The sequence below is a fragment of the Schistocerca serialis genome, chromosome 2, assembly GCF_023864345.2.
Source record: "Schistocerca serialis cubense isolate TAMUIC-IGC-003099 chromosome 2, iqSchSeri2.2, whole genome shotgun sequence".
NCBI classification, from domain to species: Eukaryota; Metazoa; Arthropoda; class Insecta; order Orthoptera; family Acrididae; genus Schistocerca; species Schistocerca serialis.
This window is the reverse complement of record NC_064639.1, coordinates 632,310,408-632,325,202: the sequence shown is the minus strand read 5'-3', so window position 1 is coordinate 632,325,202 and position 14,795 is coordinate 632,310,408. Positions and strand designations below refer to the sequence as shown.

The following is a 14,795-nucleotide window of genomic DNA, read 5'->3' as shown; positions in this document are numbered from 1 at the left end:
CTTGCCTTACCATGCTCTAGGTGAACTTACCTCATTTTTGTGGGATATGTCACTTGTAGCCCTTTACTTCTGATCCCTCAATTCACCTTCTACTCACCTATGTAAATTATCCTTAGTTCGGATACTATCAATAATCTAAATTAACTAGCTATATTGATAAATAAAGGCACACCTACGAATTATGTCCGAAATTAGTTGAATATGATACAGTATTACAATCTTCAGGTGCTCAAAGCGTTTTCAGAAGTGATAGTCCCTCAAAAGTTCCAGAAAAAAGTGATACCTTGCACCAGTCCCAGATCCAATACCGCATTATTCCACGTGGTGTGAGATACAAATAGTGGCACGACTCTGCAATTATTTACGTACAAAGTGGCTATGCAGTTTTAAACATCAGATAAATACTGATATCTGTCAAAAGTTTCGAATGATCATGCGAAAGGAAAAAGATTCTTGTAAATGAATTGTAAGAGTTCACTGCTTTGCCTCAACTTTATAGAACAGTGGTTACAGTAACGTATAGTGAACAGGAAGTTCTCGCATTATTTTCACCTCTGACAAATGTTAGACATAAAAAAGGTGGCGTTATTTAAATTTTATACTCCTTTTAATGCTTCATTATATGATTGGGCAGAGGAAGTAGGGCAAGAACTTTTCTCTTATTTTCATGGAAATTAGTAAGTAATTATTTAATCTCACTGTATTAGAATGCGTATAAATAGACTAACATGTACAAACAAGCACACAATTATAAACAAAGTACAAATTAGTAAGCTGAAGTACTGACTGTGCGATATCGGCCGCAGTTAATGTAATCTCATGAAGTAGATTCTATTTTTATAACTAGTCACAGACGTTATTATGGTCTACAATGAAGGTAGTCCGTTAAAAGGATCCTTATGAAGATTACAACGAGTATTCTGCAGCCAAAGTCTGTTCATTGAGGGTCCTTGCCAGATTTCTTTCCTCTGCGGAACAGAGCTCTCGTCCGTGACAGACGATGTCTGGGTCCCACCACGACAGTATCATGTTCTTGAAAAGAGGGAGTGTTGTTTCGTTACAAACGAAGCAAACGAATAGCACTGGTCCCTGCACCATTGTAGCGATATGTACGTAGTACACAAACTGAGCTATACCCTGTGCCTGGTGGAACCCAATTCGAATGATTATTCCTACTCCACTTAAGATTACAGCCTTCACTGACATAAAAAGAAGTTGTTTCTTTGAAGCAAATTTAGCGCCACTAAAAATTTTGAGTTGCTTCATGGAATTCCGAGTACATAGGTACATGTATCCCAGCAGTCCGAGACAAATCAAATTGAAAGATATCGACAGTGTAATACCCAGCAGGAATAATATCCGACTGTACATCAGGTAATGTTTGCTTGTCTTTTCGAAAGCAATACATGCTGCACATACAGTACTCCAGGCTATTACTGCATACAGCGCCTGACGACGGAATATCTGGCTTGCTTCAGCACGTAGCAGGTCGTTAGGGAGTCTGAGATAACGAATGCATGCGAACATTTGGTAGCAGAATGAGTTTAGCCAGAAACAACTTAAAAGTGTGAGGGCGCTATCGATCAGCACTGCTGTCGATAAGTCAGGGACGCCTACCATACGATACACGACCTCGGAGCACAGGATCTGGACTATACCCGTGATCTGAAAGGACAAGAATATCTTTCCAGGTAAATTACGTAACTGGGGAAGGTACATATATACCCCTGCAGTCAATAAGCGGAAAAGAATATTTAGTGTTATAAATGAGATTTCTAATGGTTTTAAGTTGTCAATTTTAAAATCCTTGTATTTCAACGTGGCGCTGTTTAAACCGTATTTGTATTTCAGGGCTCTTTGTGTTGGCTTTCCATACTGTTTGTAGATACCTTCTCCCCAAGTTGCATTGAACACTGTAGAGTACGATCCATCTGAGTAAAGTTTGACGGCACACACCTCTAGAGGCTTATGTGAGGAAAAATCGCGACATTTCAGCAACAGAAGAGCTCTGAAAACAGAGCAGATGGCATCTGTATCGTTCGACTGCAGACACGACTGGTCGTCAGGGCTATCGAAATAGCAGCGAGCATCTTGTACGGACTGCGTCATACTAAAGGGGACGTCCTGACAAATGCTGTGTGAGTTGACAGTCATCCAGGCCAAGAGGCAGAGGTTGACGTTTGTCCTCTGCGTGTAAGCCAGGTAGCTGGTCACAGGTATGTGGGGTGACCTCTGCACCATGTCGTCCCAAAGTTGCACACGGCACTGATCACGCTGCTCGATCCTCTCTGGTGGCAGGTCTTCCAGTGGGCACGTGGGATGGTCCAGGGCATTCACCAACAGCTGCACGCAGCCAGTGTCCACGTAGAGCGTAGCGTTGCTTCTGTCTTCCAGCTGCCACTCCTCATCTGAAAAACAATCACAACAAACAAGTGTTGGTGATGCTCGTATACTGGTGGTATCTGCATTCGAATTTTCCTCCGGACAGCACAGTTGGGTGTCGTTTATCTAAATCATAGATGATCAATGAATAGAATAGGGTAGGTCATAATCAACAAATATCAAGGAGTAATCGCTCACAACGATGTAAGACGAAACGGAAATATAAATAACGTATTCAGAAAAACAGATATCTGAGATTGATGGAGTGAATACCACATACCTCTGCTTCATCTACAGCGTATCCGAGGAGTCCCCGTAACCCACTTGACTTCGTACAATTGAGGAAATGAATAGGTATTGCTCCTGCTCTGAAGCTGACAAATAGCAGTGTTGTCAGTTTGTGTTGTTTTGTTCCAGTGTTGTATTGTTTGCGCTGCGAATCCAATGTCGACACAGATAGATTGCAACGCAGCGATTGGTGGCGGCTACACACACTGTGTAGCTCACAGGTTGGGAAATTCTATTACAGAGAGGATCAGAGCATTTGCAATGATCTACCTAGCAAAGAAACCCTGCGTGGCAGAGAGAAACTTCGTGTATTTTCGTGCTGCGTCAAAGACAGGAAGTACCTGCCATCGTCCCTTAATCAACTGAACTGTCTCCAATGAGATGAGTTTCCAAAGGAGCAGATGAATGTGAAGCACGGTGGCCACAAGGCGTGGCTTCCATGAAAAAAGATCTGAAAATGGAAGGGTTTAGGTTATACGTTAAAGTCCCCTACCGCTTGTTTCTGTCCGTATGTGAATGCTAATCTGAAAAACTAATGTAGGATTTTCACTGGAAGAGGACAGTTTCCGAATACAATGCTGGCCATCCAAAATGCAACTCCAAGAAGGGCCGGAGATATCGCAGCGAAATTTATTTGGGAGATGACACGTTGTGCAAAGATCACATGATTGAAAATACGGCCTCATCTGATGTGAGGAAGATGATGAAGTCAGTATTGATCTGTTGCCATTGCTTGCTCTAACGGCTACTACACGCCTAGGTAATGAATGAAACAGGCTCTGAATGTGTTGTTGAAGCTGCCCACGATACTTCACACATATTGCCAAAGTTGATCTGGAGTAGCAACTAGTGATGTATCCCCGGCCAGGCTTTCCGCAATCACGGACGAGACGTTTCCAAAGGAGAGAGATTGTAAGTACAAGGAGGCCAAGCCTGCAATGCAATCCGATGGGTGAGACGAAGTCTCGAACACAGCATTCCAGATGTGGTCGGTCATTATCCTGTTGCAATGTGGCCATCAGCCAGCCCCGAAGGTATTGGAGGACAGCAGGCTCCAGCACTTGAGAGATGTAACTGTGACTGGCTGTGTAACAGCAGGGCGTAGTTGGGGGGTGCAGGAATTTAATGCAGTACCATCCCAAACCATAGTATCAGGTGCAGGACCAGTTTGGCGGTGGATGAGGCAACAGTCTCTCGCCGCGGTGCCTCCAGACAGTAATGCGACCACTGTGGTGGTGCTGGCAGAACCAGAATTCACCGGTAAAAACGATGTCGCCACATTCGGTTGTGAATGCCTGTCGTTCACCGCATCATTGCCGGATCGAATGCCTGTGCCGTTGACTCAGTGGTAAACGCACTAATGGATGCCTTGCGGACAGTAGTCCACTCTCCTGCAAACAACGTCGTATAGTACGCGCGCACACTACTTCTTGCGCAACAGACTGAATTTCTTCTGATACGGTTGGTGATGTGGCAGAGCGATCCATCACAGCCATGTGCACAGTAAGCCTGCCACCACGTGTAGCGGTGCAGCGAGGTTGGTGCAGCCGGTCCCGTCGGTCCGCCGTTCCTCCTGCGACCAGCGATTGCAGATCTGCATCACAGTTGTTCGGTTCCGTCCGACGTGGTCACCGATTTCTCTGAAGGATACTCCACAATCCATACAGGCAACTATTGTTCCTCGGTCGAACTACGAAACCTCACAGCCTTCTACGAGGCATACTGAAGCTGCTGACACAAAACAGCCGTGCGAAAGATCAATTCCGGTACGTCCACACTGTTCCCCGTTTATACAGCGCTTGCAGGTGGAGCTACTGGCGCCCGTGATATGAACATGCACTGAAATGCTAATCGTGACACAAATTGCATCCGAATTGGATGTTTCCTTCATGGTGTTGCATTTTGGATGGTCATCAGTTAATATTTGCAGTGCGTCCAGCTTTAGAAAATGCTACCCATGCAAAGGTGGGGCGAGTCACTACTTTTCTAATAAATGTGCTACATATCGCAGTTCGCACAGGAGGAATACCGTTTTCTAGCCTAAGGAAAACCACTGTTATGTGCAAGAGTTGGAAAGGAACCCACATCGTGTTATATGGCCCAGGATATTATCACGACACATGTCTCGACAACACTTTTTTGAAGGGTAAATGAACAGAAATTTTCATTTGAAATTGAAAAACTCCTGAGCACGATAACAAGGCTGCCACGGATGATATTTTGTGGTTACAGTAGGATGAAGTACAGAACACTTTGATTTTCAGGCGAGATGCTTAACGGTAAACGTCGCTCTCGTTTGGGCATGTGTCTGCAACATCTGCAGCGCCAATGAAGTGGCCAACACGAATTCCAGACGTTACCACGCCAACTGGGATATCTGGGTTCCATGTGGTTGAAGGTTACAAAACCAATGGCAAATTTCGCTAAAGTGAAGCGGAAATGTTTCGGAGCGTCACTACAGGGACGCTTCGCGAGATGAGACGAGGCACAAGGAGAAACATAGTTCCCTAAGGCAAGATGGTTCACATACATAACTGTTAGATACAAATGTTTTCAGTAATCTACGGGTAGCATCTTTGATTACGAACCAACATGTCCTTGGATCTCGGGTTCTAACGCAGCCACTGCTTGAATTTTGAATAGATATCGTCATCAATCGTGGCTAAGGACACCTGGCGTAAGAAGTCACCCTCGTTCTGCCAAAAGCCTTGTCAGGGCGAAGGTGCGGATAGAGCTTCAGTGCAGTCTCTTAGCCTTGACGTGGAAAACTGCCCCTAAAATGCGAATGAGTCGGCAATGATCAACGGCACGAAGCAGAAGGAAAGGGAAACCACTGCATTAAATACACATACTGTGTATACACAGGACATGATTCATATAATAGAAGAAGTGTGATGATAATCTCTGCTGTGGGAAAAAATTCCTGATCAATCTCGTATTCGGATTTCCGGGAGTGCGCTGCCAAGGGGGAGGTAACCATGAGAAAAAGATTGAATAACCAACGACGGGTTAACATTCTACGAGTCGGACCATGGAATATCAGAAGGTTAAACGTGGTAAGAAAGCTAGAAGGTCAGAAAAGTGAAATGCAAAAGTTCAGTCCAGATACTGTGGGAGTGAGTGAAGTGAAATGGAAAGAAGATAAAGATTTCTGATCAGACTAATACGGGATAATATCAACAGCAGCTGAAAGTGATATAACGGGAGTAGGATTCGTTATGAATTGGAAAGTAGGACATGAACGGTTCAGTGATACTGTTGTTCGCATCAGGTTCGCCAGTAAACCAAGGCTGACTATCATAGTTCCGGTGTACAAGCTAACGCCCCAAGCATCGGATAATCAGACAGAGGATTGTATTGGGATACTGAACGGATAATTCAGTAAGTAATAGGAGATGAAAATATGATTGTTGTACGAGGGGGGATTAGAAGATAGGACTTTGGAATGTAATGGGCTTGGCAGAGGAGAAAGGCGGAGTTCCGCAATGAATTTCAACTCGTAATACCGAATACTCTGTTCAGGAATCACAGGAGGGGGAGATATAAGACGTGTAGACACGAGAAAGTTCGAGCTCGATCACGTGATGTTCAGACAGAGACTTCGGAATCAGATATTGGAATGTAAGGGTCTATCCAGCAGCGGATATAGACTCAGATTAGTAACGATTAAGAGTAGACTGAAGTTTAAGGGAATCTACATCTACATCCATACTCCGCAAGCCACCTGACGGTGTGTGGCGGAGGGTACCTTGAGTACCTCTATCGGTTCTCCCTTCTATTCCAGTCTCGTATTGTTCGTGGAAAGAAGGATTGTCGGTAGCCTCTGTGTGGGCTCTAATCTCTCTGATTTTATCCTCATGGTCTCTTCGCGAGATATACGCAGGAGGGAGCAATCGTCAGAAAAAAAATCAGTGTGAAAGGAAGTGCGATACCGTAGTAGTGAGAAATGTCGAGACGAGCTTAAAGTTCGCTAAGGATATGGAGACTGCAAGAAGGAACACCGGAGTAGACAGTTCAGTTGAAGAGTAGTGGACCTCTCTAAAAACGGAAATCACAGAATTTGGACAACAAACATAGTTACAAAGAAGGTAACTGGGAAGAAACCTTCTGAAACAGAAAACATACTTAAACTGATTGACGGAAGAAGGAGATACAGAAATGGCCAAGGAAAGACAGGAATAAAGCATTATAAATTACTTACGAATAAACTAAATAGCAAATGGGGTCAGCCAGTCCGAAATGGCTGCAAGGCAGATGTGAAGAAATGGAAAATAAAATGATCGAAGGCAGGACCGAAACAGTATAAGTATATGAAAGTCAAAAGAACCTTCGGTGAAACTGAATGCAACGGTGTAAGATTAGGAGTACAAAGGTGATTCCACCGTTAAAATCAGAAGAGTGAGTGTGTAGTGCAAATACCATTTAAGGCCTATGTGAGGAAGAGGACGTGTCTCATGAAGTGATAAAAGGGGAAATTGGATTCGATATGGATGACACAGGCGACCCGGTATTACAGTCAGAATTTAAAAGAGCTCTGAGATCAGATAAGGCACAGAGGATAGATTATATTCCACTGGAGTCTCCAAAATTATTGTGGGAAGTGACAAATAAACAAATATTCAAGCTAGTATGTAATATCTATGAGATGGGTGACGTACCATCACATTTTCGAGGAAATGCTATCAACACAAATCCGTGTATAGCTATGGCGAGCAAGTGCGAAAACTATTGAACAATCAGTTTAACAGCTCGCACATCCAAGCTGCTGACGAGAACGGTATACAGAAGAATGGCAAAGAAAATTGTGGATCTGTTAAATGACGATCAGAGCAGCTTTAGGAAAGGTAAAGTGACCAGACAAGCAGTCTAAACGTTGCGGTTGATATCGGAATCAAGGCTGAAGAAGAATGACGAAACGCTCATTCCTCGACCTAGAGAAAGCGTTCGACAATGTAAAACTGTGCAAGATGACGAAAAATATGAGTAAGCTATGGGGAGAGAAGTGAAGTATGTACAAGAAACAAGGAGGAGTCATAATAATTGATGATCAAGAAGCACGTGCTCCGATTAAAAATAGTGTAAGAAAGAGGTGTAGTAATTTTACTCTACTGTTCAATCCATTGATCGATAAAACAATGACGGGAAAAAATAAAGTTTGAAGAGTGGAATTAAAATTCATGATGAAAGGATATCGATGATAAGATTCGCTGATGACGTGCCTTCTCCATTCTTTGGATGGAATGAACAGTTTAACGAGTACAAAATATGGATCGAGAGCAAACTGGAAAAAGAGAAAAGTATAACATGTAGCTGAAATGAGAACGTCAAAATTAGTGATCTTGGAGTAGACGAAGTTGGAACTTGTTACCTTGGAAGCAAAACTGCCCATAACAGACGAAGCAAGGACACAAAATGTAGACCAGCATAGGCAAAGGGAGGACTTCTGGACAAGAGAAGCCCACTTGCATCAAACATAGGATTTAGTCTTATGAAGAAATTTCCGAAAATGTACATTTGGAGCTCAGCATCATAGACAATGGCAACATTAGAACAAAAAAGGATCGAAGCGTTTGAGATGTGTCGCTACAGAAGAATGTTGAAAATTAGGTGGACTGATAAGAAATGAGCAGGTTTGTGAGCAATTGGTTAAGAATGCATGGGGAACACTGTCAAAATGAAAAGATGATAGGTTATGTGCTACGACATATGAGTATAACCTCCATTGTACTAGACAGAGCAATAATGGCAAAAAACTGTGGCGGAAGAGAGAGATATTCTGCGAGTACAACTGTAAAACACTTGTATAAATGTATAACTTCCTTTCACATACATCTCTCATAGTGAGAATAATTATCAAGAAGAGGAAATGGGTTGTACACTCCTGGAAATGGAAAAAAGAACACATTGACACCGGTGTGTCAGACCCACCATACTTGCTCCGGACACTGCGAGAGGGCTGTACAAGCAATGATCACACGCTCGGCACAGCGGACACACCAGGAACCGCGGTGTTGGCCGTCGAATGGCGCTAGCTGCGCAGCATTTGTGCACCGCCGCCGTCAGTGTCAGCCAGTTTGCCGTGGCATACGGAGCTCCATCGCAGTCTTTAACACTGGTAGCATGCCGCGACAGCGTGTACGTGAACCGTATGTGCAGTTGACGGACTTTGAGCGAGGGTGTATAGTGGGCATGCGGGAGGCCGGGTGGACGTACCGCCGAATTGCTCAACACGTGGGGCGTGAGGTCTCCACAGTACATCGATGTTGTCGCCAGTGGTCGGCGGAAGGTGCATGTGCCCGTCGACCAGGGACCGGACCGCAGCGACGCACGGATACACGCCAAGACCGTAGGATCCTACGCAGTGCCGTAGGGGACCGCACCGCCACTTCCCAGCAAATTAGGGACACTGTTGCTCCTGGGGTATCGGCGAAGACCATTCGCAACCGTCTCCATGAAGCTGGGCTACGGTCCCGCACACCGTTAGGCCGTCTTCCGCTCACGTCCCAACATCGTGCAGCCCGCCTCCAGTGGTGTCGCGACAGGCGTGAATGGAGGGACGAATGGAGACGTGTCGTCTTCAGCGATGAGAGTCGCTTCTGCCTTGGTGCCAATGATGGTCGTATGCGTGTTTGGCGCCGTGCAGGTGAGCGCCACAATCAGGACTGCATACGACCAAGGCACACAGGGCCAACACCCGGCATCATGGTGTGGGGAGCGATCTCCTACACTGGCCGTACACCACTGGTGATCGTCGAGGGGACACTGAATAGTGCACGGTACATCCAAACCGTCATCGAACCCATCGTTCTACCATTCCTAGACCGGCAAGGGAACTTGCTGTTCCAACAGGACAATGCACGTCCGCATGTATCCCGTGCCACCCAACGTGCTCTAGAAGGTGTAAGTCAACTACCTTGGCCAGCAAGATCTCCGGATTTGTCCCCCATTGAGCATGTTTGGGACTGGATGAAGCGTCGTCTCACGCGGTCTGCACGTCCAGCACGAACGCTGGTCCAACTGAGGCGCCAGGTGGAAATGGCATGGCAAGCCGTTCCACAGGACTACATCCAGCATCTCTACGATCGTCTCCATGGGAGAATAGCAGCCTGCATTGCTGCGAAAGGTGGATATACACTGTACTAGTGCCGACATTGTGCATGCTCTGTTGCCTGTGTCTATGTGCCTGTGGTTCTGTCAGTGTGATCATGTGATGTATCTGACCCCAGGAATGTGTCAATAAAGTTTCCCCTTCCTGGGACAATGAATTCACGGTGTTCTTATTTGAATTTCCAGGAGTGTATAATGGCTAGGTCGATGAGTGGTTGAGTGTTGGAATAAAACTCGAAACATCTGCTGTTCTGGGATAGATTTCGTTTGTCACTTATCGTTTTCTCACCCCTAGAATGGTTTGGCGACACAGAAAATGCCGAAACTGTGCAATGGCTGGAAGACCACATCAAAGCGTCCGTCTCCCACCAATAAACATAGGTCCATGGCCGGCAAAGCATTGTAGTGTCCAAACCAGCTTGACCTCTTACTTTCTGAGATGCACTGGGAGCTGTTTTCTTGAACACCATTCAGGTTCAAAATAGAAAGCGAAGAGAAATGATATATACTGTGCATCATCCACTGTATGTTGTGCGTTGGTTCGATGAGTGCAAATCTAGACCCAATAAGACAAATACATTACAAAAGAATGAGATTCCGGCACACAGTTTTAATCTACCAGGAAGTTTCATATTACAAAAGACTCTTATGCACGGGCAGGTATATGCAAGGCCAATAACACGGCTTTGATGTTGATACGTCTTTTTCTTTACTATTAATTTCATTCTCATCACATGATGGAGTGGTGGGCAGACTGCATACATACTGCTACTCCGCAGCAAACTGACATTGTAAAATATTTACATAGTTTTACCGCTAGAATGAATTAAATTAACAAGATTAAGATAAATTAAAAAGCAATGTATCTCTAAAGAAGCAAAGATGGCGATGGTGATGCTGGTGCTGGTGCTAAGGTGAAGATAAAGCTACTGCTTCTGGAAAGTCCTTTGAGGTCAGCTCAAGGTAGCTGCTATAAGGCTATTAAGATAGGATGGAGGTGAGGGCTGAAAAGGTTATATGGATCGGTAGGTTTGTGAGCGGGTGTAGGGAAGAGCGTGGGGAAATTTATGCTCATTGGGAGGTCAGATGATGTATTGTAGCCTTGACATACGGAGGCGATATAAACGCTACAATTATAGCTAGTAAGATGGGGGAATGTCAGCACGCAGTCCTGGGACAGGAAGTTTCCTTGGAATACGATTCGAAAGGTGCTGAACAGGAGGGAGGGTACAACATGTTAATATAGGTGCAACACGAACCAGGGGATTCGTGAGAAAACTGTTGCTTTCTTCTCCAAGTTTACAGGATCTATAGAATTTGTGAGATACACGAGGAACTTGAGAGGAGATGGCAATTTAATCACCTGGTAGAGGTTGTCTGTGAGAGGGGAAAGAGTGCTTGGCATTCTGGGCTTTAAAATGAATTGTAAAGTGTTCGGAGAGTGGAGATCCGAGCTAATTTGGGGGATGTGAGTCTGACACAGATAAGGCTTTAGATAAAACGAATGAAGTAAAAAGATTTGGGATCAGTGTCCTGTTCATGACGAAACCATTACAGACAGAGCACAAGACAGAACTGCGGAATTATGGGGAAGCAACTCAGCTGTGCCCTCCAAAACAACCGTCCTAGCATTCACCTTAAATTGCTTACGGAGCTCCTGGGAGACCTCGAGGGATAGTTCTAACAGTCTAATGCAAAACGCTCATCTTCACGATGGCAAATATCCTTCAACTTTCCCCTCAGCGTGATATGTTCATGTTTTACATCACCACAATCGGAGTGCAGCGACAACCGTCGATCTATCCCCTTTCAGAGCTGCCTCGGGAAAATCCTCAATTATGCAGCGTAGATATTAACATTTTTCAATAAAAATACCAATAAAAACTTCAATGTATATTTTATTCATTGCAACAAACCCAATTTGTCTACTACACTCCACTACGGAGAAAATAATCCTAAATTTGAGCAATACTTTCGTCCATCAGCCTGTCGTTCCTCTTTAAACACCCATATTACTATGTAGTGTAGCCTCTACAGACAGCAATGCAGGTGCTGAGTCTGGCTTCCATCGATCGTAGAGATGGCAAGTACTGTCCTGGAATACGTTTGCCACGGCTGCTCGACCTGTACACGTAGTTGAGTAAGAGCTATTAATGGACGAGTTGCGCGAGTCACTTCTCGTCCCAGCATATCCCTCACATGGAGACAAGCCCAGAGATCGTGTTGGCCAGGGCAAGTTGGACTTCACAGTCAGCGTGTGGGCGAGCTTTATCCTGATGGAACAACACATCACCTACTGATTGCAAGAACAGCAAAAGGATGGGTCTAACAACATTATGCACGTGCCAAGCGCTGGTTATCGTTCCCTCCAGAAACACCAAAGGTGAACGGGAGTTAATGCTTTTCGTACCTCAGACCATAAGGCTTGAGATGGGACCGATGTGTCCTGGTGAAAGCACTCCACTAGACAGCGCTTACCAGGTCTACGCCATACGCGGAAACGGCCATTACTGATGTGCAAGCAGAATCCGCTTTCATCGCTGAAGACCACAGTGCGCCATTCCAAGTCATCCTCTGACGGGACCAGTCAAGCTGTGCACGTCGATGATACGGCGTGACTGGAAGATGGGCTAGAGGTGAGCGTGCCCGTAGTCCCACTGCTAATAAGTGGTTCACAACAGTTCGTCTTGACACATCTGGCCTCACAAGATCTGTTACCTGTGGTCATGCGGTAGCGTTCTCGCTCCCCACGCCCGGGTTCCCGGGTTCGATTCCCGGCGGGTTCAGGGATTTTCTCTGCCTCGTGATGACTGGGTGTTGTGTGATGTCCTTAGGTTAGTTAGGTTTAAGTAGTTCTAAGTTCTAGGGGACTGATGACCATAGATGTTAAGCCCCATAGTGCTCAGAGCCATTTGAACCATTTGAACCTGTGCTGTGTCCGGCACCGGTAGCTGAGTGGTCAGCGTGACGGAATGTCAATCCTAAGGTCCTGGGTTCGATTGCCGGCTGGGTCGGAGATTTTCTCCGCTCAGGGACTGGGTGTTGTGTTGTCCTAACCATCATCATTTCATCCTCATCGACGCGCAGGTCGCAGAAGTGGCGTCAAATCGAAAGACCTGCACCAGGCGAACGGTCTACCCGACGGGGGGCCTTAGCCACACGACATTTCATTTCACCTGTGCTGTGGTAGCCGTACAATCTGTCAGTGCTGCTGTTCCAATAGGAAGATCCCTGCAGGTGTCTGTGCTGCACGGGCATCCCCAACTTCATCTGTGGTTGCGTCAAAATGTTCACACGACCACTGATACCAGTAGCGCTGCACAAATGACGCAGGGCGTCCAAATTATATGGAAGTTTTACCAAAAGGGCCATTCCGCCACTCGGAAGGCCACGATTTGATAACCTTCCAAACTCGCTCGCTTGGCTGTAGGAGGCACTAGTGCATCTCCATGGCATCGTTGCCTGCTTGCTTCACACGTCTGCAGCTCACAAGCATTCTGGCTGTGAGCATTGGATGTTAGAGGGTAGACACAGACAGATCTCTGGTAGCTACTGCACTACGTAATTTGGTGGCGGACGACGTTGATACGACCAGCACATCTACTATCCCCCAGGTGGCATATGCCGCCACACAATCAAAGTCGACGTCATCTTTCCAGGTGTACCAACTTTGTACCGGAAATGTATATTATAAGCTTATGTTGTGCAATAAACTATTCAGTAGAAAAGCCAAATATTACTCATTAAATAAACATAGAAAGTATGAGAAATGTAGAAGGCTACATCACTTATAACAAAAAATTAAATTGTGTATGTTGCTGTTCCGTTAGAAGGTCAAATTTTCATTTTTATAACAAGCAAGATATACGGTACAAAATAAAATTATGTGCACATAGACTGTTTAGAGAACTTAAAAAGAAACAGTTCTTTATATGATACAATTGTCCAGTGCTCTGTTTCTGCACTAGGGCTATATGAACGTTTTGCTCGTTTTGCTGATAACGATGTTCACAGACGGTGTTCAAACTGCCGTGTGGTGAACGTTGTTTCAGAGATGTTGCTGACCTCCTATGGAAATTGGTTTGTGGACGAAGCTGAAGTGTTTCGTGTATGAGACACCGATAGACGCATCAGATCAGATCAGCTGTTGCCCATGTGGTTGAAGCTGTAACCATTATTCTTGAGTCACCTGTGACTCTGAGCGAGTTAGACAGTCATTAGAAAGTAGATACCAGCTGTGCATTAATACAAATGCACCACATTTCCATCAAACAGCAGTTAGAATACCACCTCTGAATGTTACTAGCGTCAAAACCTTCCTCGCTGGGATACTGAGCAGCTATGACATTTCTATCACATAAAAATGTATTTTTTATATGTTTTCTATACAGTCTAAAATATTGTATACATAGTTTTTTTTTACACCTTGCATAACGAAAGACTCAATAGCACGTCAAAATATGGTATTCATCTTCTGATAGATCCAAATGAAGATTTGCTAACCTTCGAAAAACTGACGACGAAAATAACACATTCAGTTTCCCTGTGTGACACAGAAAGTCATGGAAGATCTAAAACTAAATGCCTGAAGTGATTTGCAAACCTAATTCCTCGAATCAGAGTACGGTTGACTGTCATCAGTACATAAACGCGGAATGGATGAGGCCCATTATTAAACTTACCCACGGTCTTGGTATAATATTTATATTTTTGGTTAAAGTCCAGTGATCTGTAGTCCAGTGCTCTATCATACCAGTAGCGATGATAGAAGTTGTACAGCGCATCGGCGAGACCGAACATTTGTGAAGCCTCTGGATGTTGCACCTCACACAGCTCACTGAAGTCGTCATGAAAGGAGAGATACTCCCCATGGTAGACCAGTAGCGCATCACTCAACAGCGGTCGCCTGTAACGTGGAATGAGAGTTTAAAGAGTTGTAAAACTAATATTATCAGCTTGCTTAATCATGTACAGTACATACTGAACTGTAGGAATATGAAGAATGAATTTTGACTCAG

The 14,795-nt window shown here is 44.9% G+C and overlaps 1 protein-coding gene across 3 annotated transcripts in view; it reads right to left on the bottom strand.

The window, feature by feature from the left end:
* Positions 1–669: 669 nt before the first annotated feature.
* The window catches only part of LOC126457710 (uncharacterized), a 95,410-nt gene continuing 81,284 nt past the window's right edge, over positions 670–14,795 (bottom strand). Inside the window, exons 6-7 of one of the 3 annotated variants that reach the window (XM_050094240.1) lie at positions 14,460–14,683; positions 670–2,408 (exon numbers count right to left, since the gene is read on the bottom strand). In XM_050094240.1, coding sequence (XP_049950197.1) covers positions 907–2,408; positions 14,460–14,683 — 1,726 coding nt within the window. In that variant the 3' untranslated portion in view covers positions 670–906. The remainder of the gene's footprint in view (positions 2,409–14,459; positions 14,684–14,795) is intronic. The other 2 variants (XM_050094241.1, XM_050094242.1) reach the window with 2 other exon arrangements.